This window comes from Globicephala melas, chromosome 6 (genome assembly GCF_963455315.2).
Source record: "Globicephala melas chromosome 6, mGloMel1.2, whole genome shotgun sequence".
NCBI lineage: Eukaryota > Metazoa > Chordata > Mammalia > Artiodactyla > Delphinidae > Globicephala > Globicephala melas.
In genome coordinates this window covers 33,251,606-33,277,408 of record NC_083319.1, presented here as the reverse complement: position 1 = coordinate 33,277,408, position 25,803 = coordinate 33,251,606, and the positions used below count along the sequence as shown (strand labels likewise).

General features: G+C 51.9%; 1 protein-coding gene across 1 annotated transcript in view; it reads left to right on the top strand.

Annotated features, from left to right (window-relative positions):
• Positions 1 to 25,803, top strand: part of COL15A1 (collagen type XV alpha 1 chain) — a 103,458-nt gene that overhangs the window by 36,293 nt on the left and 41,362 nt on the right. Inside the window, exons 5-15 of the mRNA XM_030829825.2 lie at positions 466 to 546; positions 5,716 to 5,863; positions 9,065 to 9,174; positions 11,852 to 12,007; positions 13,224 to 13,376; positions 15,233 to 15,376; positions 15,893 to 16,033; positions 19,952 to 20,002; positions 21,175 to 21,261; positions 22,428 to 22,553; positions 23,427 to 23,489. Of these exons, the coding sequence (XP_030685685.2) occupies positions 466 to 546; positions 5,716 to 5,863; positions 9,065 to 9,174; positions 11,852 to 12,007; positions 13,224 to 13,376; positions 15,233 to 15,376; positions 15,893 to 16,033; positions 19,952 to 20,002; positions 21,175 to 21,261; positions 22,428 to 22,553; positions 23,427 to 23,489 (1,260 nt within the window). The remainder of the gene's footprint in view (positions 1 to 465; positions 547 to 5,715; positions 5,864 to 9,064; positions 9,175 to 11,851; positions 12,008 to 13,223; positions 13,377 to 15,232; positions 15,377 to 15,892; positions 16,034 to 19,951; positions 20,003 to 21,174; positions 21,262 to 22,427; positions 22,554 to 23,426; positions 23,490 to 25,803) is intronic.

Genomic DNA, 25,803 nt, shown 5'->3' with positions numbered 1-25,803 from the left:
GTTGCTATTGAACAAACAGAAACAACACAAGCGTCCACAAATAAGTTACAAAATCATGGCATACGGTGTCTTGGCTGCCATTAGGGGGCTAACCCTGAAGACTAGGTAGCAAAGGGAGGATGTATTTCAAATGTAACGACTCCCAGTGAGGAATTCTGGCGACAGTCGCACAAAGAGGGAGTGCCTTTTGATCGAGATTGAAGGGCACCTGGGCAAAATGCAGGTAGGTATGTTAGAGAGACTACACTGATTGTAGTTTTTTGTTTGAGCAATAAAATGTGGAAGGAAACAGAAAGAATAGCCAAGACGTATGCTGTCTTCTCCATCCCACTCCCTCTGTCTCCATCCATCTCCATCTCTCTCTTTCTCTTTCACACACGCACCGTTCCTCCACAGGAGTTCATTTCTGTGACTCCGCAGTTGTAAACTGCCCCCCTCTGCCCAGCATGATTTGTCTCCACACAGGCGTCAGGAGAGACCAGCGGGCTTCAGGATACAGACAGAGTAGCTGAGATCTTGGAAGCCGTCACCTACACTCAAGCCCCGGTGAGTACTGGATGCTGTGCCATGTCCTCTTAGTCGGCTTTTAGGGGGCTAGGTGATATCAGAGAGTCCTGGTCTGACGTCTCTGTTCTCAGAACTGTGACTTCATTAGACAGTTCACCTGGGGAGGTGAGGAAAACACTGGCCAATGGGCACTTTGCAAAATCCCAACTGCAGGGGAACACCGTTACCTGGGTGCCACCCTGTGCTGTGGCCACGAGAGGGCTGTCCAAAGGTGAACTTTGTGCTCTGTCACCTCCCAGCTGTGTGAGCTTAGGTGACTTACTCAGCATCTCTGAGCCTCAGCCCCTCTCCCATAAAACAATAATCAGCGTGCTATCTCATGAGGTCCTTGTGAGGTTAGATGAGGCCATGCAGGGGCAGGTCTCGGCCCAGTGCCTGGCACAAGGGAGGTGGCCCTGAACGGTGGCTGTTGTCACATTTGCTCAGGGCTCTGGCTGTGAGAAGGAAGTTGGGGCCCCCACTCCTATGAGATGCAGAGTCCTCCCAGGAGTTCGTTTCTGGCCCCATGGGAAAGGCAGCCATCCTCCCAGTGGTGTGGGCCTCCTCCCTCCTGGGAATGTGCCCCATGGCCAAGACAAGGAAGTGGTTTTGAAAGCACTGAATCAGACTGTGGAGGCACCAAGGAGCCTGTTGTAATGAAAACAGCCGGCACTGTCTGAGTCACTGAGCACAGAAGCCCCAGCCATCTCCTCGACTGGTCTGGCTCAGTCTACAGACTCATCTCTGATAGAAGAAAGCAGGGAGCTAGAAATAAGGTGGGGCTCTAAATTATAGACCTCCAGTGACAGAGGGGTGGATGGTGCAGAACAGGACCAGAGTCTGTTAGTGTGGGAGGGACTTAAAGGTCACCTCTTTCTGTTCAGATGCGTACAGAAAACTGCCCTTTGTACAAATGAGCAAACTGAGGCCCAGAGAGGGCAGGAGACTGGCCCTAGGGTGTGTGGCTGAGCTGAGGCTAGAGCACAGGTCCCCTCATGCCCCATCGAGGGTTCAGGCCGTGACCCTGTGCTGCCGGCCTGGGCGGTGTCGCAGGGGTGCATCCTCAGGACCACAGCCGATTTGGGGGTAGCTGAGATGGAGAAAGTCAAGGGTCCAAGGTGCCACCTAGGTGGTGACTGGCGGGTGGCTTCTCTGGGCAGTGTTGCAATCCTGTGTGCCCATCAGCCCTTGGCCACCCCATTGGCATGTCCAGGGCATAGGGCAGCAGGGCACAGAGCCGTGGTCCCCTGGGCTTTCTAGCCTGACGCTGCCCCCCGCCCCCAGGGTACCAGTTCACAGCTAGGAGTGAGGCTGACTTGAGCAGAGAGGCTAATAACCCGAGGTGGCCCTGAGCGACGGACAGGAAAGGGGAGTGGGGCTTAGGAGCATGAGATGTCATGGAGGCGGGTGCTGGTCAGGGAGGGCTGTAACCTTCTTTGCAGGGTGGTGTTTTCCATTCATTCCCCAGAGGAGGCACTGAGGTAAACGCAAGTGAAGTGCTTTGCCCCGGGGCTGCCCAGCCTGGAGGTGGCAGAGCCGGGTCTCCAGCCTGGACCCAGGCTGCTATCAGTCATGTCACCCCCAGCTAGGGACTTCTCTCTTTCACCCTCTCCTGGAAGGCTCCCCTCCCTGGCCACCGGCCTTGCCCCGCCCCCTCCAGGGCGGGGGTGGGGGGTGGTGGTGGAATTACTCTCCTCGGCTCAGACATTCCCCTCCCCTCTCTGTCTGGCTTCTCTCTTGGAATGAATCTCACTTCCCTGTCCTCAGCCTTTCCAGCCCTGCCGCCCTCCAGGACACAAGCCATGACTAGCGAACTGAATCATGGACTGCCTGAGCACTCAGGGCCTTAAAAAGCCAGGCCCTCCTGGCCTCCTTCCCCATTTAGGGTAGGAGTCCCTGCTCCCCAATTCTTCCCCCTGCTAAGTCAGCATGTGCTGACACACTTTTCCATTTCTGGAAAGCTCTATCTTTGACGAGTTAGAATTAATACCTTAGAGTTCTCAGCCCTGGCTGTGCATCAAAGTCCTGAACGTGTGTGTGTGTGTGTGTGTGTGTGTGTGTGTTTATTTATATGTCCATATGTGTCTGTGTATATATGTCTGTGTGTGTATGTATGTGTGCTTGTATGTGTTGTGCGTATGTGTGCATGTAGGGGTGTGTGTGCTGCGGGAGGGTCTTAAAAAAAGCCTCTTGCCTGGGCTGCATACCTGGACATTCAGATTCAGTAGGTCTGGAGTAAGATCTGATGGTCCGTACTTACACAAAACTCTGCAGGTGATTCTGCGCCACAGCCAGGACCTCTCTTCCACCCACACCCAAATGCTCACAGATTCCCAAACAACACACCCTTTCACTCCTCATCTGTGCCTTGGGTCTTGCAGGTTCTGTTTGCCCGGAGGGCCCTTGCCCACCCCTGTCTCTGCCTGGCCAATTCCCACTCCTTCAGGATCCAGTCCATAGCCCATCATTGGAGGCCACGGCCACGCTGCCCTCCTCACGCGTGACTCTCACTCCGGCAATCCCAAGTGTCACATTCATCACAGTTAGTTGGGTCTGGGTCTGCATCTCCCCGTAGTCCAGCAGTTTAAGGACAGATGCCCTTCTTATTTACTCACTTCTATATCCTGGGGATCAGCCAAGACATGGCACACAGTAGGGCCTCAGGAAATATGTGTTGAACGTGGGCCAGCAAATTACCCCTTTTTTTTTTTTTTTGTGGTACGCGGGCCTCTCACTGTTGTGGCCTCTCCCGTTGCGGAGCACAGGCTCCGGACGCGCAGGCTCAGCAGCCATGGCTCACGGGCCCAGCCGCTCCGCGGCACGTGGTATCTTCCCAGACCGGGGCACGAACCCGTGTCCCCTGCATCGGCAGGCGGACTCCCAACCCCTGCGCCACCAGGGAAGCCCAAATTACCACATTTTAATTAAAAACTCTTAAGGCTTGACATTCCCATTTTGTCACAGGCCACACTGGTTCTCCATCCACACTAATGCCTGAAAACCAGCAGCAGCCTGTTGGAGACAGGACACCTGACCCTGACTGCCGAGGGTCAGCTCACCAGCTCTGCCCTGAACCCAGGCTTCATGGCTGCCTTGTTGGGGTTTTGCCAGAAGAGGTTTTTAGCTGAGAGGCTGGAGTTGGTGATTTCATATAAGTCAAACTTTGCCACCTTGAGTTACTGAGCTCAGCCCACCCTTACCTGACTGTCCTGTGTTTCCCGTACGCTCACCTGCCCTACCTGCCTCATCTCAAATCCCAAGCCCCTTGTAAAGCCACTTGGCTTCCAGCCACCAGCAGTCTTGCTCCAGGCTAGGGAACCATGGTGAAGTGGCTTCCCCCAACCCTTGGCAGGGAGAGGAGAGGAACCTGCCTGGGGCAGGGGTCCTTACCGCCTTGCTAGACCACCATGCAGCTGGGGAATGGGGAGCTCTAACTTGGTCTTCTTCACAGCCTCTCCTTGGTTGGGGGGCGGTGACTGCTTGCTGCTCCCACTATACCCCCTTGGTTCCTGCCTCACTGGGCTTCTTTAGTGCACCCTCCTGGTCTCCTGGCCTAAACTTCAATACCCCAAATCCATGCTCTCATTGACACCAGGGTGAACTCCCTGAAGTACACACCTGCCCACATCTCCCCCATCCTGATACCCAAAGGGACACAGTTTGTTGCCTCTGGTTTAAGGCCAGACTTCTCACCTAAGAGCCAGCCCCCTCCCTCTCTCTGCCTCCCCAGGCTTTATCCCCCTGCTTCCATCCTCGAACCCTGGCCAAGCACAGGTTGTCAGGCCCTGGCAGTGCTGTGTCCTTTCTCACCTCAATGCCTCCTTCCAGCCCTGTTCTCTGAAACTGTTCATTCTTCAAGGCTCAACTTCTTGAAGCCTTCCATCTCTGCCCTCACCCTGGAGATTTTAAGGTACAGTAGACTATATCTTTTTTTTAGTACACGAGTATTCCATATTCATTATGGAAAAAACTACAAGTACAGTTGAGCAAAACGATAATCACCTTTAATATTAACACCCAGAGAAATCACATCTAGGGATGTTGATGATAGCTACCATTTATGGGCTCATACTATGGGCCTGGCCCTATGCCAAGCACCTCCATGCATTTTATAACTTTTAAGTAGTTATTATTGGCCCCATTTTACAGAGGAGGAAGCTGAGGCTCAGTGAGGTTATATGAGTTGCTCAATATAATATAGCTAATAAGTGGAGAGCTGGGATTTGACTCGAGTTTGGTTATAAGAACTGAACCATTAAATCCTAAGTTTTGGGGCGCATAAGAATCTTCTTTGTTCTGATGGACCAGAGGGTCATCATTTATATACTAGGTTCTGACATTAAGGAAATAACCTTCTGTTATTAGTCAGGATAGGTAAGTGATAGGTATGGTAAGAAATTTACCCTGAAATCTTAGCGTCTTAGTTGTTTCGTGTTCATACCACAGGTCCCACACTGGTCGGTAGGATCCCTCCATCCACCCTAGCCCCTTGAGCTCAGAAAGTGATGAGACTATCTGACCACTAACGAGCCCTGGGTCACAGGAGCTGCTCCCCGATCCTGGGTCTGGGGATGACCTTTGCTGCCCTTTATCAGGATTTCTGCCTAGCTCTCTGGACTGCTCTGTTTCCAACTGTTGGGGTTTTTGGTTTGTTTGCTTTTTCCTAGTTGGTAAAGGTGGTGAAGACATTGACTGGCTTTGGAAAAGTTACACAGAAGCTGAAGTTTCCTAGAAAGGAAACCACACCCATCTTTTTTTTCATAGGTATACAGGGCCAGTGTACCTCTGGGATTGGATTTATACAGCTTTTATTGAGCACAGCCCCCTTCCTCCCTCCCTCCCTCCCTCCCTTTAACGCATCTTTACTGAGCACCTCCTCTGTGCTGGCCTGGGATGCAGGGATCACAGGGATATGGTCTCTGTGCTCAAAGAGCTTCAGCCAAGAGTATCAGAGTCTTGCTGTAAACTGAACAAAGTTTAATTACCCTAACATACACCTTTTTTAGGGCCTGGGTGGCCCAGTGATCGCCCAGGTGCACAATAGGCAGGTCTAGGTTTTCTTCTGGTTTATTCAGCTTTTGTGGAGATACTGTTTTCTCCAGTGATACTCACTGCCGTCTTTTCTGCTCTCCTGCTGAGTAAATCCTTTGGGTCTCATTTCCCCTGCAGTCTAGAGAAGCAAGAGTTGGCCCCATCAACACACCTCCAATCCTGTCTTCTCCCTCTGAGGATGCAGAGCTTTCCGGTGAACGTGTACCTGAGGGGCCCCAGGAAACCACCAACGTGAGCGCCGTCCCGCACAGCAGCCCCAAGCAAGGCAAGTCCCCGATGCACCTTCATACGCAGTGGGTTTTGTTGAGTGACGACTGGGTGATGTATGTGATAGAGAGCATCTCACTTGAGCTTCCCCTCAACCCCCTGAGGAAGGGACTATAATCACCCTCATTTCCCAAACAAGATGGGGACATCGAGTCACAGAGAGGTTATGTCACCCAGCCGAGGCTCCACGGCTCCTAAATGGCAAAGCCGGTGTTTAATCTTGGATGCCAGAACTTTTAACCCCCAGACTCCACCCCTCCAGAAGGGCCTGGGGTGTGAAAAGCTTGTGATAATTGTGGCTGCTTATTAAATACCTACTGTGTGCCAAGTGTTTACATACTTCCCCTCCAATCCTGACAACATGTCTACTAGTCGCTAGTATTAGCTAGGATTTTACAGATGGAAAAACTGATGCTTGGAAAGGTGAGTGATGTGCCCACAGTCACACAGCTAGTGAGTGGTGGGACTGAGCCAGCGCCCAGGCCTGACTCCAGAATCCCTACTCTTTCCGGCCTTGGCCACAAACTCGCCGACTCTCTGAGGATCAGGCCATCTAAACTCCTGTTGGCACATGTGGGAAACTAACTGATGGCCAAAGAGGGGCGGACACCCAGGAGGTCATTGGCAGGCCCTGGGGGCAGTGCTGGCCTCCTGACTACCCATCCAGGGCTCTCACCCCTGCCCAGCCATACAGAGGAGCCCTGGCAGAAGCAATTGCACAGGATCTGACAGGATCCCCCAGGCAGCAGCATGGCCGGAGATCGGCCTGCATTTTCTGCCCTTTATCAGAGGGGTAACCATTCAAACTGAAGTTACAGCCAACGCCAGAGCACTGAGATTTAGGTACAAGGTCAAAAACAACCCAGACTGCCCACATTCACATGTACAGCCCTGGAACTGGTGACATAGAAAATTTAATGACCCAGAGACATGATCATGGTGTACTCCACAAGAAAAGCAGCTTTCAAAACTATATGTGTGCTGTGACCCTAAATTTGAATATATGTTATTTATATCTATTTATATATAACCATGTAGAGCACTGTGTGTGTGTGTGTGTGTGTGTGTGTGTGTGTGTGTGTGTGTGTGTTAGAATAATATACAACAGAATGCTGTGAGTGGTCATCTCTGGTGGTAGGTTGTAGGTGGCTTTTATTTTCTCTTGTACTTCGGTATTTTGTTTTCTACAATCCTATGCATCATTATTCCTTTTACTTCTGCCCTCAGTAAATGAATATTATTTTAACAACTAAACTTGGGAAGTCTGTCTGTGAAAGAAGGTATATAGTACTGAATAGAAAACAATTGTATAATAATTTAATAAAGTTACAATACCAGCAAGGAGTCAGGGTGTAGCCGTGGAAAGACCGCTGCATGAGACCCTTTGGACGGAAACCCTGCTCAGACACCTCTTTGCTGTCGGGCGTGGGCAAGTTGCTCAGCATTTCCAAGCTTTGGATTCCTCCGGCGTCCACTGCGAGCATTCACAACCCCTGCCTCCCGGCTGGATGAGAGGACTGAATGCTGTGGCTGCGGGTGTGGAAGTGGTTTGTGAATGGCACATGCTGCTCTCCTGGGGGGAATTAGGATCTCAGAGAGAGGGGCTAGGAGGGGGCAGAGGCTGCAGGGCCAGGAGACGAGGGCCTCCCCTAGACTGAGGGGTGAGTGCATAGGAGGCGGGACCCAGACTAAGCACAGCTCGCCTGTTCCCCGGCATGTGCCAGATTACTTCTGTGGCAGACAGAAGGCCAAGCAGAAACAGCAGAGCTGGCTAGAGATCCTCATTCTTGTTGAGCAGACAGCTCAGTGAGGAGGAAGGGGCTGAACCCCGAGCCCTGTCCCTGGCTAGGGAAAGCCTCCCAGGAGTTTTATCCCAAGGGTCCCTGACACCATCTAGGCGTAGGACCTTGGTCCCCCCCCCCCCAGAACTCGGTCCTCCAAGGGGTGGGGACTCAGAGGCCTGGGGTCCCTCTGCCTGCTAGCACAGCACCCCCTGGTGGTCAGATCAGGGAGGACGAGAGAGAAGTGAGAGACTGACCACTGCTGGGCATTCAGTCTTTTAAGAGCATGTGGGCACAAGGTCCCTTGAATAGTTCATCACCTCCCCCTCGACCATGTCCTTACCATGGGACGTGCATGAGCACAGTGTGTGTGGAAAGGGCTGGCTTCAGGCCCCTCGCAGCCTCTTATGTGGGACCTTGTTCCTTCTCTGCAAAACGGGGTTAATAATCACAAGGTGCTAGTGTGCAGATCAGAGCAGGACACACACCGTGGGGTGACAGTGGGGATACTGAAAACGTAGGATTCCTGCCTTGGTTCTGCCCACCTGCTGCGAGGTGGTATGGAGGTGCTTGTGGGTAGGACAGATGGGCCAGCCGGAGACTTCCAGGAGGCAGTGCGTGGGATGTGCTTAGCCTGCAGCCCAGCCTGTAACAGGCAGGCATTCATGTTAGTATAATGTCTTTTTCTTTGCTTTAGGACTCCATTTGTTTTTTTAAATTGCCAAAGAAATATGTGCTTGTGGTAACAGTTCAGTCAATGCCGAGTTGTATGAATCAAAAAAATAGTTTCCTCTGATGTCCTCTGGAAGAAACCAATACTGTTAAGTGCTGTGGTTTAGCCTAGTATGTGTGGTTTATCTGCATACACATATATACATAATTATCTATATATTTTATGTTATATATAATAATTAATATATTAATTATATAATGATAATATATATAATGATGATAAAACGTGTATTCTCATATATAGTTTTTCTTCCTTTTACAAACGTAGAACCACACTGACAATGAACATTTATCCCTTGCTAACTATATGTCAGGCACTGTCCTCAGTGCCTTTCTTGCATTAGTTTAATTAATCCTTGTAACACATAATCCTCAAAATGACCCTAGGAGATAGGAATTATGATCCCCTCTTTATAGGCAAGGAACCTGAGCCACAGGGTAAATGCCTTGCCACAGGTCACATTCCTAGTAAGCGGCAAAGCAGTGTTCTCACCCTATAGTTGGTGCCAGAGCCTGTGATCGAAACCACCACGTAATACTGCCTTTCGTTGTCCGATTTTCTGCAACATTTTTTCCCTCTTAATCCTGTATTATGGACATCTTTTCAAGTCATAGGTGAAGAGAGACCACATTCTTTTTCATTTGCAAAATGCAGTTATTAAGTGCAAAATGCCTGCTTCCTGTAGGGTCTGGTGAGATCCTGAATGACACACTGGAGACAGTTGATACTGTGGATGGTTCCCCCATTACTGACACTGGCTCGGGGGATGGGGCCTCCCTTCATGTCACTGAAGAGGTAAGTGAATGGTAAATTTCGTCTGAGTCAGTAGTACATTTGCTTGCTTATTTCAGACTTGATGGTGACTTGTCTTGGGCACCATAGAGAGTCACAAGGGTTTTAATTGAATATCAGGGAGACTGCCTCCCTCCTGCTGGTACAGAGAAGGTGGGAGTCCCAGGGCCCCAGAGTCTCCCCAGGGATGCACCAGGACAGGGGAGGAGAGGCAGGTCCTCAAACCTGCCGGGAGATGCATGCTGGGTTCTCAATCCCTCTTGTTGTGAAGATGCACAGCCTCTTCTGCCCTTTGAGCCCCTTCAAGAGAGAATGAGATTAATTGCAGGTGTGTTTGCTCTATTGCTTGGTAATTGGCTTTTACATTTGCAAAGCCAGTTGTTTCAATGCTGGACACAGGGAGGGTGCCAAATTAAAGCAAATTATGTTTCTCACCTGTGGCCTCTGCTAAAAACCTTGTGTCAGCTCATTCTTTCCCCTATCCTGGGGTGAAAACTCAAGACACTTCTCTCCTCTTCCAGTTACTATCTGGTAACAACCTATTTTCACAGATATTTCCAAAATCCCTGCAGCATAATATCAAAAATTCAATAAAAATACAAATATAACCAGGAGCCAGGCAGGGAAGGAAGCATGGTTAGGGATATTTCCTCTCTGTTTTCTTACTTCTTTCTCCTCCCTCTCATCACTCCCCCCCGACCTGAAAGTCTGGCCCACCTGGAGAAAACGACACAGTTTTTTTGTTTTTTTTTTTGCGGTACGTGGGCCTCTCACTGTTGTGGCCTCTCCCGTTGCAGAGCACAGGCTCCGGACGCTCAGGCTCAGCGGCCATGGCTCACGGGCCCAGCCGCTCCGCGGCATGTGGGATCTTCCCGGACCGGGGCACGAACCCGTGTCCCCTGCATTGGCAGGCGGACTCTCAACCACTGCGCCACCAGGGAAGCCCCACGACGTAGTTTTATGTGGCTGGTCAGACAGTGATCTGGGCCTTTTGTGGGGAAGATATCTGGCTGCTGGAATATTCTCTCACGGGGGCTTTTGTGATTCCTTACAGGTCCTCCTGCAGGGAATCTAGGACCCAAGTCCATTTTTGGCCTTTTAACTTCCGCCTGGGCTTCCACCCGGTGCTGGTCACCCTGATCCTCTAGGGGGCCCTTTGGGTGGGAGTCCGTCTCCAGATGGCTTTAGCTGGCTCCCTTTGGAAGGGTCATATCAGTCATTCACTAGGAAAACAACTGCAGAGCAGATATCTCTGCCTCTCTCTCTTGACTCAGTCTGGATGGCTCCCTGCTTTTGCCTTTGGTAGTTCCCTAGAGGGAATCAAACCCCAGTCCCTTTGCCTCCCAAAGTCCAAACACTACATACCCAGCTCACCAAATGGTTTGTGGTGGGGGCCAGTGGGGAGCCACAGCACACAGAAAATTGTCTCCAAAGGAATTCTTACAAAAGTCCCTAAGCACTCAACCCCTAAATGAATTCTTTACCTTTTCTTACATAGCCGAAGGCAGGTGGTGGGCGAATGCTGATAGAACTGATTCCATTTCATTCTCTTTGCCTGTCCCATGTAAGTCGTCTGGATCCTTTTTTTAGAACACGGAGTTTACCTGAGGCTTATGGAATTGTACTTTGGGGCTTTAGCTGACATTGAGTCAGAAAAAAAATCTCATTTTAAAATCCTATGATATCATCTTTTCTCTGTTTTGGGGGGACAGTAATTCTGTAAGGATTTGATGTTATATGGAAAAATGGTTCTGTAGACCAGTAAGTTTGGGGAATGATCCACTCTGTATTCTTCTCACAGAGAAGGCTCTGAGAAGTCCTTCAGCAAAGAAATATGTCTAACTCTGATCAGCCTAGTGTTTTTAGTATCCAAAAGAACTACATTTTTGGGGGGTTCCCTGGTGGCCTAGTGGTTGGGATTCCAGGCTTTCACTGCCGGGGCCAGGGTTCAATCCCTGGTCGATCCCGCAAGCCATGAGGTGTGGCTGAAAAACAAAAAAAAAAAACCCGAAGAACTACTTTTTGCAGCAAAACGAAGCAAAACCCCACCCAAATTTTTTTTAAAAACAAACCTTTGTGAAACAGATAAAACAGTCGGTTTGGTGACACCAACAGCCAAAGCTGCTCTCTGTTGCCATTTCCTGCATCTGCTGTGTAACCTTCAGAGAATCTGCCTGTGAATTTCCCGCAGAAACTGAGTCACAGGGAAAGAGGGGGGGTGTCCAGTCTGGAGAAGGCTGAGGAGGGCGGGGTTGCTGCCTGCGTACCTCTGAAGCACCATCATGGACGAAGACACTTGCCCTGTTCTTATGGCTCCTGGATGCGCACGTAGGGGAGGTCACAGGGAGGAAGACAGGTCTAGATTGAAGTGTCTAGCGCTATAGCAGGAGGTGTAGCTATATGTGTCTCAGGAGGCACTGATCTCCCAGTCACTGGTGTGGCAAACAGATGCTTGGAATCACATGGGAGACACATGTGCCTTGCAGTCTCTCCTGCCACAGGGATTCTGGGACTGTTGTGGAGCTGGGGTAACATCACAGATAACAAAGTGCCTTGAGGAAAGAAGCTACAGAAATGCAAGCGGCCGGAGGACACAGGCAGTCAGTCTTCTCCAGCCACAGCCACCTTGATCGGGGGCATGGGCAAGTGACGTGGTCCCTAGTGATGCCTTTGTTCCCAGGGTCCACATATGGAAGAAGGTTTGGCAGCAACAGCAGCAGCTGGGGAGGCCGAGGTGTCCATCAGCACTGCCAGGGAAGCAGAGGCCGGCAGTGTGCCCACCGAGGGACTGACCCTCTCCATGTCCACCGAGCACCCTGGGGAAGTGGTCACTCTGGTAATTAGCTCAGAGCACATGCTCCGCTTCACTTGCTTCTGGAGTTTGGTTGCGGCTCAGGTGGGAGCAGTCACTGGCCTTCCTCACCTCTTTGCAAAGGACAGAGTGACATCCTTGTGGGGCCGAGTCCCAGTAGACACTGATTTGGAGGCCGAGGCCTCTGTTGACTCATTCAGCAGGTGTTTGTGGAGTGCTGTGCTGGGCTCCAGGTGAATAGGATAGACCCAGCTCCTGGGAACAGAGAGGGAAGAGGGACAATAGAGGCACAGGGGAGCATCAAAAGGGGCCCAGAGCCCAGACTCGGGGGACCAGGAAGCCTTCCTGGGGAAAGGAGGCTGAAGGCGAGACCAGGGGGATGCTTAGAAGTGATGGGGTGAGACGTGTGTTCGGGAGGTGAGCCAGAAGGAGCAAAGGCCTGGAGGCATCAACAGGAGCACACACAGACCTAAACAAGCGCAGCATGGCTGTGGGGCCCGGTGTGAGCAATGGGGAGGGGAAATGTGGCTAGAGAAGCCTCTGAGACCGTGGACGCCGTGAGACGGAGCCTGAGTGTCCAGCAGAAATGGGAAGTCACTGAAGGGTGTTTTTTTTTTTTTCCAGATTTTATACATGCTCTTTAATTTCAGCTTTCAGTAAAGCATGAGTGACCTTAAACTCAATTATTTGATCTTAGCTCATTTTCCTTTAAATAATATATAACTTTTATTTATTTTTGCTCTCATTTTTACTTATTTATTAAAAAATATTTTTTGCTCTCATTTTTACTTATTTATTTAAAAATTTTTTTATTGGCATATAGTTGCTTTACAATGTTGTGTTAGTTTCTGCTGTATATACAGAAGTCAGAGTGAATTAAGTCAGAAAGAGAAAAGCAAATATCGTATATCAATGCAATATGTGGAATGAAGGGTATTAAAGCAGGAAGTGATGTAGTCACAGTAGGATCTTAGAAAGATTGGGGGAAGCAAGCCTCGGGGGGAGGGTGGTGGGTTTGGAGGCTGTGTCTAGGTCTGGGTCAGGGGTGGTGTTTTCTTGCTCTGGGAGTGGCCAACGATGTCACCTCCTGCCAAGAGTCCCAGTGAGTAAAGGCCTGGGAAGCATCTATTGGACCTGTCACCACAATGATCAGTAACCTCGGGGAGGGCAGTTTTAGCTTCCCCTGGCCACAGCGCAGCGGATCAGTGATGGGGCCCCTTTGTGACGTCTTCCTATTCAGGGTCCAGATAACGAAGAAGGTTCAGCAGCGACAGCAGCAGGGGAGGCCGAGGTGCCCGTCAGCAGTGCCGGGGAAGCAGAGGCCAGCAGTGTGCCCACCGGGGGACTGACCCTCTCCATGCCCACTCAGGACCCTGGGGAAGGGCTCACTTTGGTAAGGAGTATAACGTGCTGGAAAGTTGAGGTCACAGCTGGGAGCGGATCCTGGCCTTCTCAGGGGGCCGGTCTCCATTCTGTTCAGCAAATCCAGAAGAACCTGAATGGGGAGGGGACACCTCTCTGACCAAATACTCCCTCAGAGGTGGAGTCTGCCGGTGCCTGGTGAGTGTACTGTGGGCCCTGGAGGCGTGGGGACAGAGCAGGCTGATGCAGGGCTCGGGAGCCGGGGTGGAGGAGTGCTGGGTGTGAGTGGAGGAGGTGATGGCGGGCACCGCCATGCCCGTTTCTGGGTGCAAGCACAGGTTCTCAGAGCTCAGTGGAGGGTCCAGGTGCAGGCAGGCCCTGGTGGGGTCCAAGGGCATGGCCAGGCCTTCTCAGCCCTCTCCTCAGGCCTCACGGAGACACTGCTCCCAACTCCTGAAGACAGGATGCAAGTATCCTAGGACACTCAGACTCAACAGATTCAAACCTAGACTCCTGTCTCCACTCCTTTTGTGTTCCCATCTCAGATGATGGAACCATCATCCCCCAGCTGCCTAATCCAGAATTCTCTTCCCTCTTCCTTACTTCCACGTTCTGTCACATGTCAAGTCTTGTTGATTTTTCTACCCCAGCACATCACAGATCTGCCTCCTTCTACCCTTCTCCAACGCCAGCCCCCTGTACCGAGACACCGCATCCCCAGCCCGGGCAATGGTTAAGGCCCTTCCTGGCCTCCTCCATCCTCTCTGCCCCCGGCTCCTCCTGGTGGGGGCAGCCCTCTGTGGACCATTGTCCTCACTGCAGACCCCGCTCCCGCACCTGGCCTCCAAGGCTTGCAGGGTCTGGCCTCGCCAGCCTCTAGGTCCACATCTTGGGCCACTGTCCCTGCTCTTGGCGCTCCAGCCTCACTGGCCTTTCAGTTTCTTGAGCATACCTATTTCCTTCTTGCCTTAGAATCTTCCCACACCCTCCCCTCTCTGCCTGGAACCTTTTCCTTCTCCTTCTTCCCTCCTTTAATTCCTGCTTATCCTTTAGAGTTCAGCTCAAACACCGCTTCATCAGGGAGGTGCCTCCCAGGCTGTGAAGTCTCCCCGTTAGACACATTCACAGTACCCCAAACGTCTCCTCGGAAGGCCTCATCACAACTGGCTCCCTTCCAGGCTGGAGGCTCTGTGAGGCCAGGGATCACATACGTCTTGCTCACTGATCTGTCTTCATCCCGGCTGATGCTGGGGACTCAGTAGATGTTTGCTGAGTGAGTGAAACGAGGGGCTTGTCAGGCCATCACATGTCAACACTGGCCTTTGAGATCATTCCACACATTCACTCCCAGCCCTTCACCTCTGGTCTAATGTCCAGACAAGGAAACCTTACAGTGGGGAAGGTGTGCCCTGGCCAGGTGACGGGGCTCCCAAGGCCACTTGGCAGTTACATGGATTATTGTAATTAACAAATCGTCGCCACCACCTTCTCCTGCTTCTTCTTCCTCTTCTCTTCTCCTTCATCTCTCTTCCCTCCCTCCTTACCTTTCCTTCTTCTTTAAAGGCAAATCCCTTGTCACAGGGTGAGAAAACTAGGGTTCAGGTCCCAGTTCTACCAAGTCTTTACTCAACAGAAACTAGAACTTAACTAGCAGAGCTGTCTGGAGATAGAAGGGCTTCCTGCGGAGGTAGGCAGTGCCAGTTCCTGAGGATGCGCAGGTTTGGGCCAAAGCACGCGGCACAGGTGTGCTGGAGGGTACTCCGGGGCAGGGATGGGACGACCTGAGAGGTATGTGATGGCCTCAGCAGGTTCCTCCCCATAATCACACACCCACCAACCAGGGGTGTGGATGAAGTGTCACGATCCCTTATGCCAATTTCATTTCAGGGTCCAATCAGTGAAGAAAGCTTAACAATAGCTACAGCAAAAGTGCTCCTCAGCACTTTTGAGGAAGAGGAGGCCAGCGGGTTCCCCACTGATGGCCTGGTTCCCCTCACACCCACAGCGGCCCCCAAGCAAGTAGTCACTTCCGTAAGTGTCTCCTAGCATCCTCTCTGGCTCACAGTGGGGAGAGAGGTCAGGGTCACGAGACAGGAGCAGTTGCCGGCCTTCCCAGAGCCAAGTGCACAGGCAGCTTCGTTAGAGCATTTATCTGGGTCGGCACCAACCGAAGGGAGGCAGGATGTAACTGAAGGAGCAGAGCAGAGGGGGTCAGGGGAGCAGGCTTTGTCCTGACCCTCTACCCCCATCTTTGTCCAAGGAGAACTTTCTCGGAATGTGGTCCAAAGTTAGACAGCATTGCTGGGGTGAGAGGCAGTAAGCACCATGACTGGGGAGGGGGTTTAGAGGAGATGCATGTTTCAGAAGGGGATTATGAGTCTGTGCTTCTGTGAGTGTGTTGGGTGTAATGACAGTTGTAGGTAGGGAAGTGCTTTGAAATTGGGCTAGTGCCACTGAAAGGAAAGTCAACAAAACTCCCCAGCAGCAGTGTGCACATTGCATCATGGGTGAGGTGACTTGATTCATCGTGTTGGTTTGGCTTCTCAGGGTCCTGGTGATGAAGACTTAGCAGCAGCCACAACAGAGCAGTCCCTTCCCACGGCTGGGGCAGAAGAGTTGGGTGGCGCTCTCCCTGAGGGGCCCCCGCTTCCCATACCCACAGTAGCTCCTGAAAGAGGAGTCCCTCCGGTAAGTGAAAATTTCACTTTGCGTAGAGGCATGAAGATTTGACTTGGCTGGTCTTACAGAGGAGAAAACGAAAGACCAGAGGCATGGGAAGGGCCTGCTCCTGGCTTTCCTAGAGGGAGGTTTTCATTTTGGTTCGCAAAATGCGGAATTTGGGCTTTTGAGGGTCCTCCAACCTAGGAACGCACAAGGAAGCTGCAGTTTGTGGAGAAGAAGAAGGCTTTGTGTCCCAAATTGCCCACTTCTTTAATTGGAATGAGAGCTTTCTAACAGGCAGAGCTGCCTGAAGATACAAAGGCCTATCTCAAGTGTCATTAGATTCCATCCTGGAGGTGGGGAAGCTTGTAAGACATGGCAGGGACTGTAGAGGAAATAGAAGCATCAGAGGTGTGTTTGTGTGTGGGGGGGAGGGGGCAGAGGGTCACCTTCAGGTCCCTTCCAACACGAGTTTTTGGGTTGCAACTGTACGACCTCACGCAAATCCCTTTCTTTGGGCTTCAGTTTCCTCATCTGTAGAAGAGGGTGGCTGTGAGGTCAAGTCAGAATGCAGGTCAGGGAATGTTCGGAAAGTTCTATGCACAGGTGTGAGGTTGTCACCACTTAAGGGCTGTGACTTTGTCTTTTAGAAGTGGGAAACCCAGAGCTGGTCCTCAGCATGGGCTTGTGTGAACTGGGGAATTAAATTGCCATTTAAGTGTCTCTCTCTCTCTCTCTCTCTCTCTCTCTCTATATATATATATATATATATATATATTTTTTTTTTTTTTTTTGCGATACGCGGGCCTCTCACTGTTGTGGCCTCTCCCGTTGCGGAGCACAGGCTCCGGACGTGCAGGCTCAGCGGCCATGGCTCACGGGCCCAGCCGCTCTGCGGCATGTGGGATCTTCCCGGACCGGGGCACGAACCCGTGTCCCCTGCATCGGCAGGCGGACTCCCAACCACTGCACTACCAGAGAAGCCCTAAGTGTCAATATTTTTAAAGGAAAGAATTCGATTGGTGACCAGCTTGGGCCTGCCAGTTCCCCGAGCAACACTTGGTCACACATGCTTTCAGAGCCTTGACTCAAGTTACAGACATGTGGTCCCTTGGCCACAGTGCTCCAGGGCTGACCTGGGATGGGAGGGCTGTGGGACAGGACACCCGAGAGCTGGCTGTGAATCCTGAATGCCCACGGCTGCAGCGCCCGGCGGTCATTAAGCACTGCTTGGTCTCTTTATTTTTTATTCATTCACTCATTGATGTTCTCCCTGACTCAGTGCATAGCAACTCAGGGCCCTCAGTCCATACACTTGGAGACTGAGATGAATATGACCTCGTCCTTGTCCCCAAGGAACTCACAGTCAAGGGGCTGGAAATAAGCCTTTTGCACTGACATTTATTAAGCACTCTGGGTTCCAACTTGATCTGATTCTATGCACACCACCGCTCTCTGGTACAAGGAGAATCGTCTCCATTTTCCAGGTGAGGGGAGTGAGACTTAGGTAAAGGAACCTACCTGCTGTGGCACACCCTTAAGAGCAGGGCTGGGATTTGAACGCAGGCGTGCTGGCCTGCAGAGCTCATGCCCTAGAGCATCCCCGAGAGTGTGGTATGGTGGAGAGGTCCCAGAACGGGAGCCGGGAGGCTGAGGTTCTGACTTGTGGTGAGTCTTGGTGTTGCTGTCTATAAAAAGAGGAAGCGAGCGAGAGCTCTGGTTTTTAACCTTTTCTTCATCTTAGAGACACCTGGGAAGCTTAGGCCGCTGCAGGTGTCCGAGTTCACTGCCAGACCAGTTGAGGAGCCCCTGGTGCTGGGGCTCATGCTCCCAGGAGACTCTACTGGGCAACAAACATGGAAGCCACCAGGCTGGCTGTGATGCCTGTGGCCCTGGGCTCGCTAAACAGCCCCCCTGCTCCTCTGCTTCTCACCCCAAGGGACACACAAAACACCAAGACTGCATCTCGCCACGGTGATGCCACATCAGGTGCAGCAGCACTGGCTGGCGATGCACCTTCACGTAGAGCCAGTTTTCCGTTTTCTTTTTCTAAAACTTTTTATTATGGAAACTCTAAAAATTCACAAAAGGACTTAGAATAGTATAATAACCCCCCCACATACACATCACTCAGCAACATTACGCAAGTCGTGCTTTATCTGTTCCACCTCCTACAGCCATCTTTTTGGAGTGGAGGGAAGGGGAAGACTGGGGTATTTTAAAGCAAATCCCAAACACTGTATCATTTAACTCATAAACGTGTTAATGTGCATTGTTAATAGGTTGATCTGGGACCTTTTTTTCCCCTTAGCCACAGTGTCATCCATCAGTGGTAATAATGGATGTCATTATCTATCTAACAAAATTGACAGAGGTTCCTTCATATTATCTAATACCCTAGTTATTTAAAAATGCCTTTTCGCACTTAGTTTGAATCTGCATCCAAACAAGGTCTACTTTGTGTTTGGTTGATGTGTCTCTTAAGTCTCTTTTGGTCTATGATTGCTTCCCACCTACTTTGTTCTTTTTGCCATTGATTTATTGGGAAACCTGGTTCAGTTGTCCTTGGATCCTTTTTATTTTGTGCTTTCAGAAGCTGGCACTTGGTGAGGGCCTGGTGAGACCAGCTATGCTGGTGACAGTGTCAGTGGTTTACTACTGCTGAGAAGTTCTTGATCAACACATATCAACACCATAAAACGGCATATTGTTGACCCAGACACTTCTGTTCTAGGAATCAATCCTAAAGGAGATAGATAGTCTGTTGTGTAAAAAGGCTTTGTGTACATGGATGTTAATCTCAGTATTGTCCATAATGGAAAAAAACTAGACACAGTTTAACTAGCCAACAATAGGGGAGTTAACTGAATTAAAGGATGTTCAAATAATGGAACATTATGCAGCTATTAAAATTATACTTATTAGGAGTATTTAATGATGGAGGAAAATACTTACCATATAATGCTAAGTGGAAAAAAAGCTGGTTATGAACTTCAGTATACTGACTGGGCTGACCCTGGAGGAGTCCTAGCCTAGTGGGACCAACACACGCACAACTGAGCTTCAAGTCAGGTGGTCCTACGGTGGTCTTAACTATTTAAAAATAGACACATGCAAAAACCCTGGAAGGAAATACCTTCCCTAAATGTCGGCAGTTGTGGCCTTAAAGTAGTAGAACTGTGAGGGTCGGTAGGTTCCTAATACATGGTGGTTTTTCCGTCAAGGGGGCTTCTGACTTTTCCAATGAGATGTTTAAAAAAATTTTTTTTTAATTTTTCTTTTTTGGCCTCTCCATGTTTGCAGGGGTCTTAGTTCCCCGACCAGGGATTGAACCCGGGCCATGGCAGCGGAAGCACAGAGTCCCAACCACTGTACCGCCAGGGAATTCCCATCCAATGAGATTTTTAAAAAGCTCCAAGAAGAGAGAGAGAGAGGGAGAGAGGTGTGGGGAGAAAGGTGAAAGAGAGAGATGAACATGCAGGGTTTCATCGCGGCACATAAGTAATGAAGACAGATCACCCTAAGTGCCTGTGTCAGGAATTTGTGATGAATTGAAATGGGTGCCCCAATTCCTGAGCAGACAGCTTAATAACACAGTAGGGACAGTCATGGGAGTACCCACTCTGGAATATCTTTTGGATCATTTTGAATCTCAGAGTCACCGAAGGCAGTGGGTGAGAGGGGCATTCATGTCTGGCTCTGCCACACCCCTCTCTCTGTTTATTCATGTATAAAATGGGGATTGTAGAACCTTCTCTCTGGGATGTGGTGAGGATTAAATGAATGAATACATGGAAAACTTTACCTGGCACATAGTACACGCTCAACAAATTAGGTATATAGAACTCCTGCATAAGCCTCCTCTTGAAATAAGCACAGTTTCTGGAGAGAGGAGGGGAGTGGGAAGGGGTGTCCAGTGTTCCACTGACATCTTGTTCTCTTTAGGGTGAAGCTGGGGAGGGGCTTCCTGACCCCCTTGGACCTGCTGGACCCACGGTGAGATTCCCACCCGGGGTTGTCACATGCACAGTGTGCAGGGGATGGGGATGCACAAAACAGCCACAGGCGGATCCTTCCTGTCTGCCCCCAAGTGCCCTCCAGTCAGAGCTCAGTTCTCTTTCCTGTAGCAGGACTCTCTCAGAGAGTCCAGGAGCAGAAACTATTTACATCCCATTTATATCCTGTGCCCTGAAAGACCCCCAGGTCCCTCAAACTAAGCACATCCCAAACTGCACTTGTCACCATGCTCCCAGGCCTGCTCTCCCCACAGGGTTCCCCTGCTCTGGGAATGGTACCCCATCTTCCTGATCATGAAGAGAGAAGCCAAGAAACATCCTCGAGTGCCCCCCCTCAATTCAGTCAGTCCCGAAGCCCCCGAGTCTAGCTGTGTAGCACCTCCTCATCCCTTGGATGCTGGCAACAGCCTCCGTCTCCTCACCTTTATGTCATCACCCCCGTTCTCCCACCTACATGCCCACACTGCCACAACCTGCCTAGACTCAGCTCTAACCCCTAACCCAGCTCTTCCTTATTTGATGATTGAATTAGGCCTTGCCCGGTTCCCATCTTCAGGAACTGAGTACCAGAAAGGTGTTTTGGAAGTTTCCTTTTGTTCTTTGGAGGAATTTGATGGTATTCAACAAGTACATAATGAGTGCCTTCTCAGTGTCAGATCTCATGCTGGACACTGGGCACCCAGAGGTATCTCAGGATTGGGCCGACCCTGGAGGAGTCCTAGCGTAGTGGGACCAACACACGCACAGCTGAGCTTCAAGTCAGGTGGTCCTACTGCCAGATCCAGACCCTCGCAGTGGCTGGTGGGAACACAGAGTAGGAGAGGTGAATTCTCTCTGAAAATGGGGTTGGGCAGGGCTCCATGGAGAAGGTGACCATGGAACTGGGCCTTGAAGGATGAGTAGGGATTTGAAAGGCAGCAGAAGAGGCTGTGAAAGAGTGTCCTGTGTTTGAGGACTGGCTGTGTGTTGGCCGCACAGCAGGGAGGAGGAGAGGGAGGAGGGCAGCTGTAGAGGGGACCGGGAGAAAAAGCCAGAAGGAAAGTTGGCAGCAGCAGTTATAGGGCCACAGAATGTGGGAAAACTTTCAGTGACACAGCTGTCCTTGGAGAGGAGCAGGTGAAACCAAGCCGTGGGAACTTTTTCTCTGTACAGGTGGGAGTGGAGGCTGAGGGCTCCAGCCTGGGCTGGGGCGTGGACGTCGGCTCTGGTGACCCAGTGCCCAGCAAGGAGCTGTTAAGAGTAAGTGTGAAGGGTTAAACAGCCTAGCGTCGGGGGCAGCCTTCACGAGGATCCAGGAGGGAGGGACAACAGGGGCCGATAGCAGATGAAAGCAGATTGCCACCGTTGATAACTCTTGCGGCTGATGGTGGGCTCCTGGGACTCACTATCCTTTCCCCTCTATATTTGTATGTTTGGCATTTCCGTCTTCCATCAGTTTTAAGTGAGTCTGAGCCTTAGTTTATAGTCAGGAGGCCCACTTGGCCACTTGCCTCCTTCCCCCGGCAGCCTTCTCCAGCAGGCTCTTTCACAGCAGGTATGCCCATGACCTTCACCTCTACCACCTGGCTCTGCCCCCCACCCCCTTACCCATTACAGAGACCTGCTGGCCTCTTCTCTAGATAGCATTTCACACTTTGGCTTCCAGACCCTTCTCAAAATCCTTCCTACCCTGAGGCGGCCCCCTCCCTGCGTCTCCAGACCACTCATTCTGCCTCTTTGGCGCCTCTTGCTCTCCCAGCCTCTTGCCCAAGGCTGGGCCCCCACTGGTCCCTCTAGATTTCCCCCAGGAGCACCTCTCTTCTCAGCTGCATCTCGCACCTCTGTCCCCAGGGCCCCAACCTCATCTCCATCCCTTCCTCTGAGCCCTTGTGCTGAATCCCCACCTAGAAGGCTCCACTGGGCTGCCCTTCTGCTCACTCATCATGACAGGGCTGGAAGGGTTCAGGACTCACTGGATGAGTGGAGCGGGACCCAGCTGGGACTTCCAAGCTGGTGGCATCAGCCAACCCAGCCCGAGGCTAAAGAGACTAGTACACTGCAGGGATGTTTTTAATAAGGGTTAACAATAGGCAATTTTGGACTAACCTCTCAGGTAATCAGAAAACTAAATTAGAGCAACTCTGAGAATTCCAACAAATTATATTTTTATTATGTACATACATCTGGGGAGAAACCATGATATAATGTGCTTAAAAAGACCTGGATTCACATCCCAGCTCTTCTCCTAATTAGCTGTGTGTGTGAGCTCTTGGGCAAGTCACATCATGTCACTAAGCCTCAGTTTCCCCATCTTCTAAGTAGGAATACCAGTCTCTACTTGTAGAGTTGTTTTCAGAAATGGAGTGAATGGAACATATATATTTGTCCCGTCCTGCACTGTTTCTTAACAAGGTGTCTATTTTTAGGGTCCTCCAGGTCCCCCAGGCCCACCTGGCTTACCTGGGATTCCAGGAAAACCAGGAACTGATGTTTTCATGGGACCCCCTGGATCCCCTGGAGAAGATGGACCTGCTGGTGAACCTGGTCCCCCGGTAAGCTGCTGAAGCCATTGCCCCCACCCCCGTGCCTATGGGGCTTCCTTTAGCCAGGGAGGGGATACAGACTGCAGACCCCAGCGCTAAGGCTTACGACAGGGAGCGAGGAACTAGCTAGTGTTTGTAAACAAATTCCTCCTCGGCTGAAACATTACTAAGACTCATAAGAAGCAGCAGCCAGGCTTCCCTGGTGGCTCAGTGGTTAAGAATCCGCCTGCCAATGCAGGAGACACGGGTTCGAGCCCTGGTCCGGGAAGATCCCACATGCGGCAGAGCAGCTAAGCCCGTGTGCCACAACTACTGAGCCCGCGCACCTAGAGCCCGTGCTCCACAACAAGAGAAGCCACCGCAATGAGAAGCCCGTGCACCGCAGCGAAGGGTAGCCCCTGCTTGTCGCAACTAGGGAAAGCCCGCGAGCAGCAGTGAAGACCCAGCACAGCCAAAAATAAATAAATAAAATTTATTTTTTAAAAAAAGCAGCAGCCAAGAAAAACATCACCCTGCACATTGTTCCGCTGCTTTATCTTAGTGTAGGAAATGCAGGCTCCCGTAGAATCTCGGAATCGTAGAGCACCAGTGCTGGGCCCGGGGTGGGAGGCCCCCAGAAACTACCTCATCCAGCCCTGCCCCCGACTCCCCACAGAAGAGAAAATGCAACCCAGAGAGTGAAGGACCCTCGTCCACAGATGCAGAGCCGGCCGTGGCTGAACTGGGGCCAGGACAGGTGTTCTGCTATGGGCTGACACAAGGCTTTGGACCCACTGGCCTCACCCACTTGGTCTTCCCAGCCCTGGCCTCCTTTTCCAAAGAGGGTTCATATTTGATTCTTCTCAGAGATGTTGTGGGCTGATTATCCTTGATGTTCCTCAGGGCCCTGAGGGAAAGCCTGGACTTGATGGAGCCTCTGGCCTTCCTGGAATGAAAGGGGAGAAGGTACGGAGAAGAGGGGGGCGGGCTCCAACACGGGGAATCACCAGGCCCAGCCTGCCTCTCTGACGTCCAAGCCTGACCTTGCCTGATCCCATCCTGGTCCGCGCTGCTGGATGTCTCCCCATCCCGGAGCTCTTTATGCCCAAACCTGCACTCAGCGTCTTCCCCTGCCCACTACTGCATGTCCCCAGCTTCCGTGAATGGCACTGCCATCCACGAGTCCAGCCCCCTGGACTCGAAAGCAGAGTCTTCTCTAACTCCTCCCTCCTCTCCCTTTCCTACCATGAACCATCTGTTGCCAAGACTGGCCAATCTGATGTCCACCTCTCTTTCCGCCCTGACATGACGTTCATCTCTCCTCGCCTGCAGTGTGGCATCAGGCTCCTCGCTGGTGCCCCCTTCTCTCCACCCACAATCCAGCCTCCAGCTACCTGCCCAGTCCATCTTCCTAGAGCAGGCTCTCACCACGCACTGCCCTCTCCACTGAGAAAGCGCCAGCAACCCCCCATTGCCTGCAGGACAGAGCCCTCACTACGTGCAGACCTTCAAGGCCCTTCCCGGCCTACCTTTCCAGCTCCACCTCCCGCCGCTTCCTTACACACCTGGCCTCCAGGCCAGCCAGCCAGCACTACTGAAAGGCTCTGGGCTTGCACAGCCTCCTGGCCCTGGCCTGTGGTTTCCTCTGTGGCCTGTCCTTTCCCTTTCCTCATTCTCAGAAGTTCCCAGTCCAGGGAAGCTCTCCTGGACTCTGTGAGCAGAAAGTACCCCTCCTTCCTCTGCTTCCCGTTAGCACAGTACTGATTCTGCGGGACCCCTCCAGCCAGGGTCACTGAAGCTGTTGGCTTACCAGTCTGCTCCCAAGCCCAGCCTTTCAAGCAGGGTGTGAGCGCTGTCTGTGTATCCTTAGAACCTAGCCCAGGCTTCTGTGAGCAGTTTGATGCATGAATGAAACTTCTTCAGGCGCCCTTTTTGCCCTCCATTCCTGAGTCTCACACGCCCTCAGTCTCGCTCTTCTCTGTAAGCCCCTATAGTCTTCCGTTAAGGTTAAGCCACGTGGTGCTGTGGGGCGGGGTTCCTGCCCCTGCTGTGCTCCCATGTTCCGCAAATGGGGGAAATAAAGATAAGGTGAGCTTCCTTCTAGAGATGTAGCCGTGAGCTTCACTGGGGTTCAGAGGAGGGAGGGGCCTCCCCTCTGGGGTGGGGACTGGAGGCCTTCTGTGTACCCAACCTGGACGGAGTTTTGGAAAGTGCTGACTCCCTAGACACCGTCCTTGTCACTGAATTTCCAGTTTCCGTCAGCTCTCAGGAGTATTTTTATTGAAACAGTAACTCGATTTTCGTGAAAAGCTCATTTCTCAGAAAAAGAAGAAACAATAGTTGAGCTTTATAGAACTCATTTTACACATACTGTTTCATAAGAAATTAAATTTTGCAGGAAACATCACAAGACTTACTCTCATCTTCCTTGTTCTTCTTACCAGCTTCCCTGCCCCCGACACTCCACCCACACCCCGCCCCACACCCCTCCACACCCCCCTCCCCACACCCCCCTCACACCCCTCCCCACACACCTCTCCCCCACACACCCCTCCCCACGCAGCCCCCTCCCCACACCCCCCTCCCCACAAACCCCTCCTCACAGACCCCTCCCCATACACACCCCTCCCACACACACCCCTCCCAACACACCCCTCCCCACACACCCCTCTCCCACACACCCCTCCCCACACAGCCCCCTCACCACACACTCCTCCCCACACACCCCTCCCAATACACCCCTCCCCACACACGCCTCCCGAACACCCCCCCACATACCCCTCCCACACACACCCCTCCCACACACACCCCTCCCCACACACCCCCCTCCCCACACACCCCCCTCCCCACCTACCCCCTCCCCACACAACCCTCCCCACACCCCCTCCCCACACACACCCCCTCCTCACACACCCCTCCCACACACACCCCTCCCCACACACCCCTCCCCACACACCCCCTCCCCACACACCCCTCCCCACACACACCCCTCCTCACACACACCCCTCCCCACACACCCCTCCTGCACACCCCTCCCCACACAGCCCCCTCCCACACACCCCTCCCAAACACCCCTCCCACACACACCCCTCCCAAACACCCCTCCCACACACACCCCTCCCCACATGCCCCCAATACACCCCTCCCCACACCCCCCTCCCCACATAGCCCCCTCCCCACACAACCCCTCCCCACACACCCCTCCCCACACACACCCCTCCCCACACACACCCCTCCCCACACACACCCCTCCCCACACACCCCTCCTGCACACCCCTCC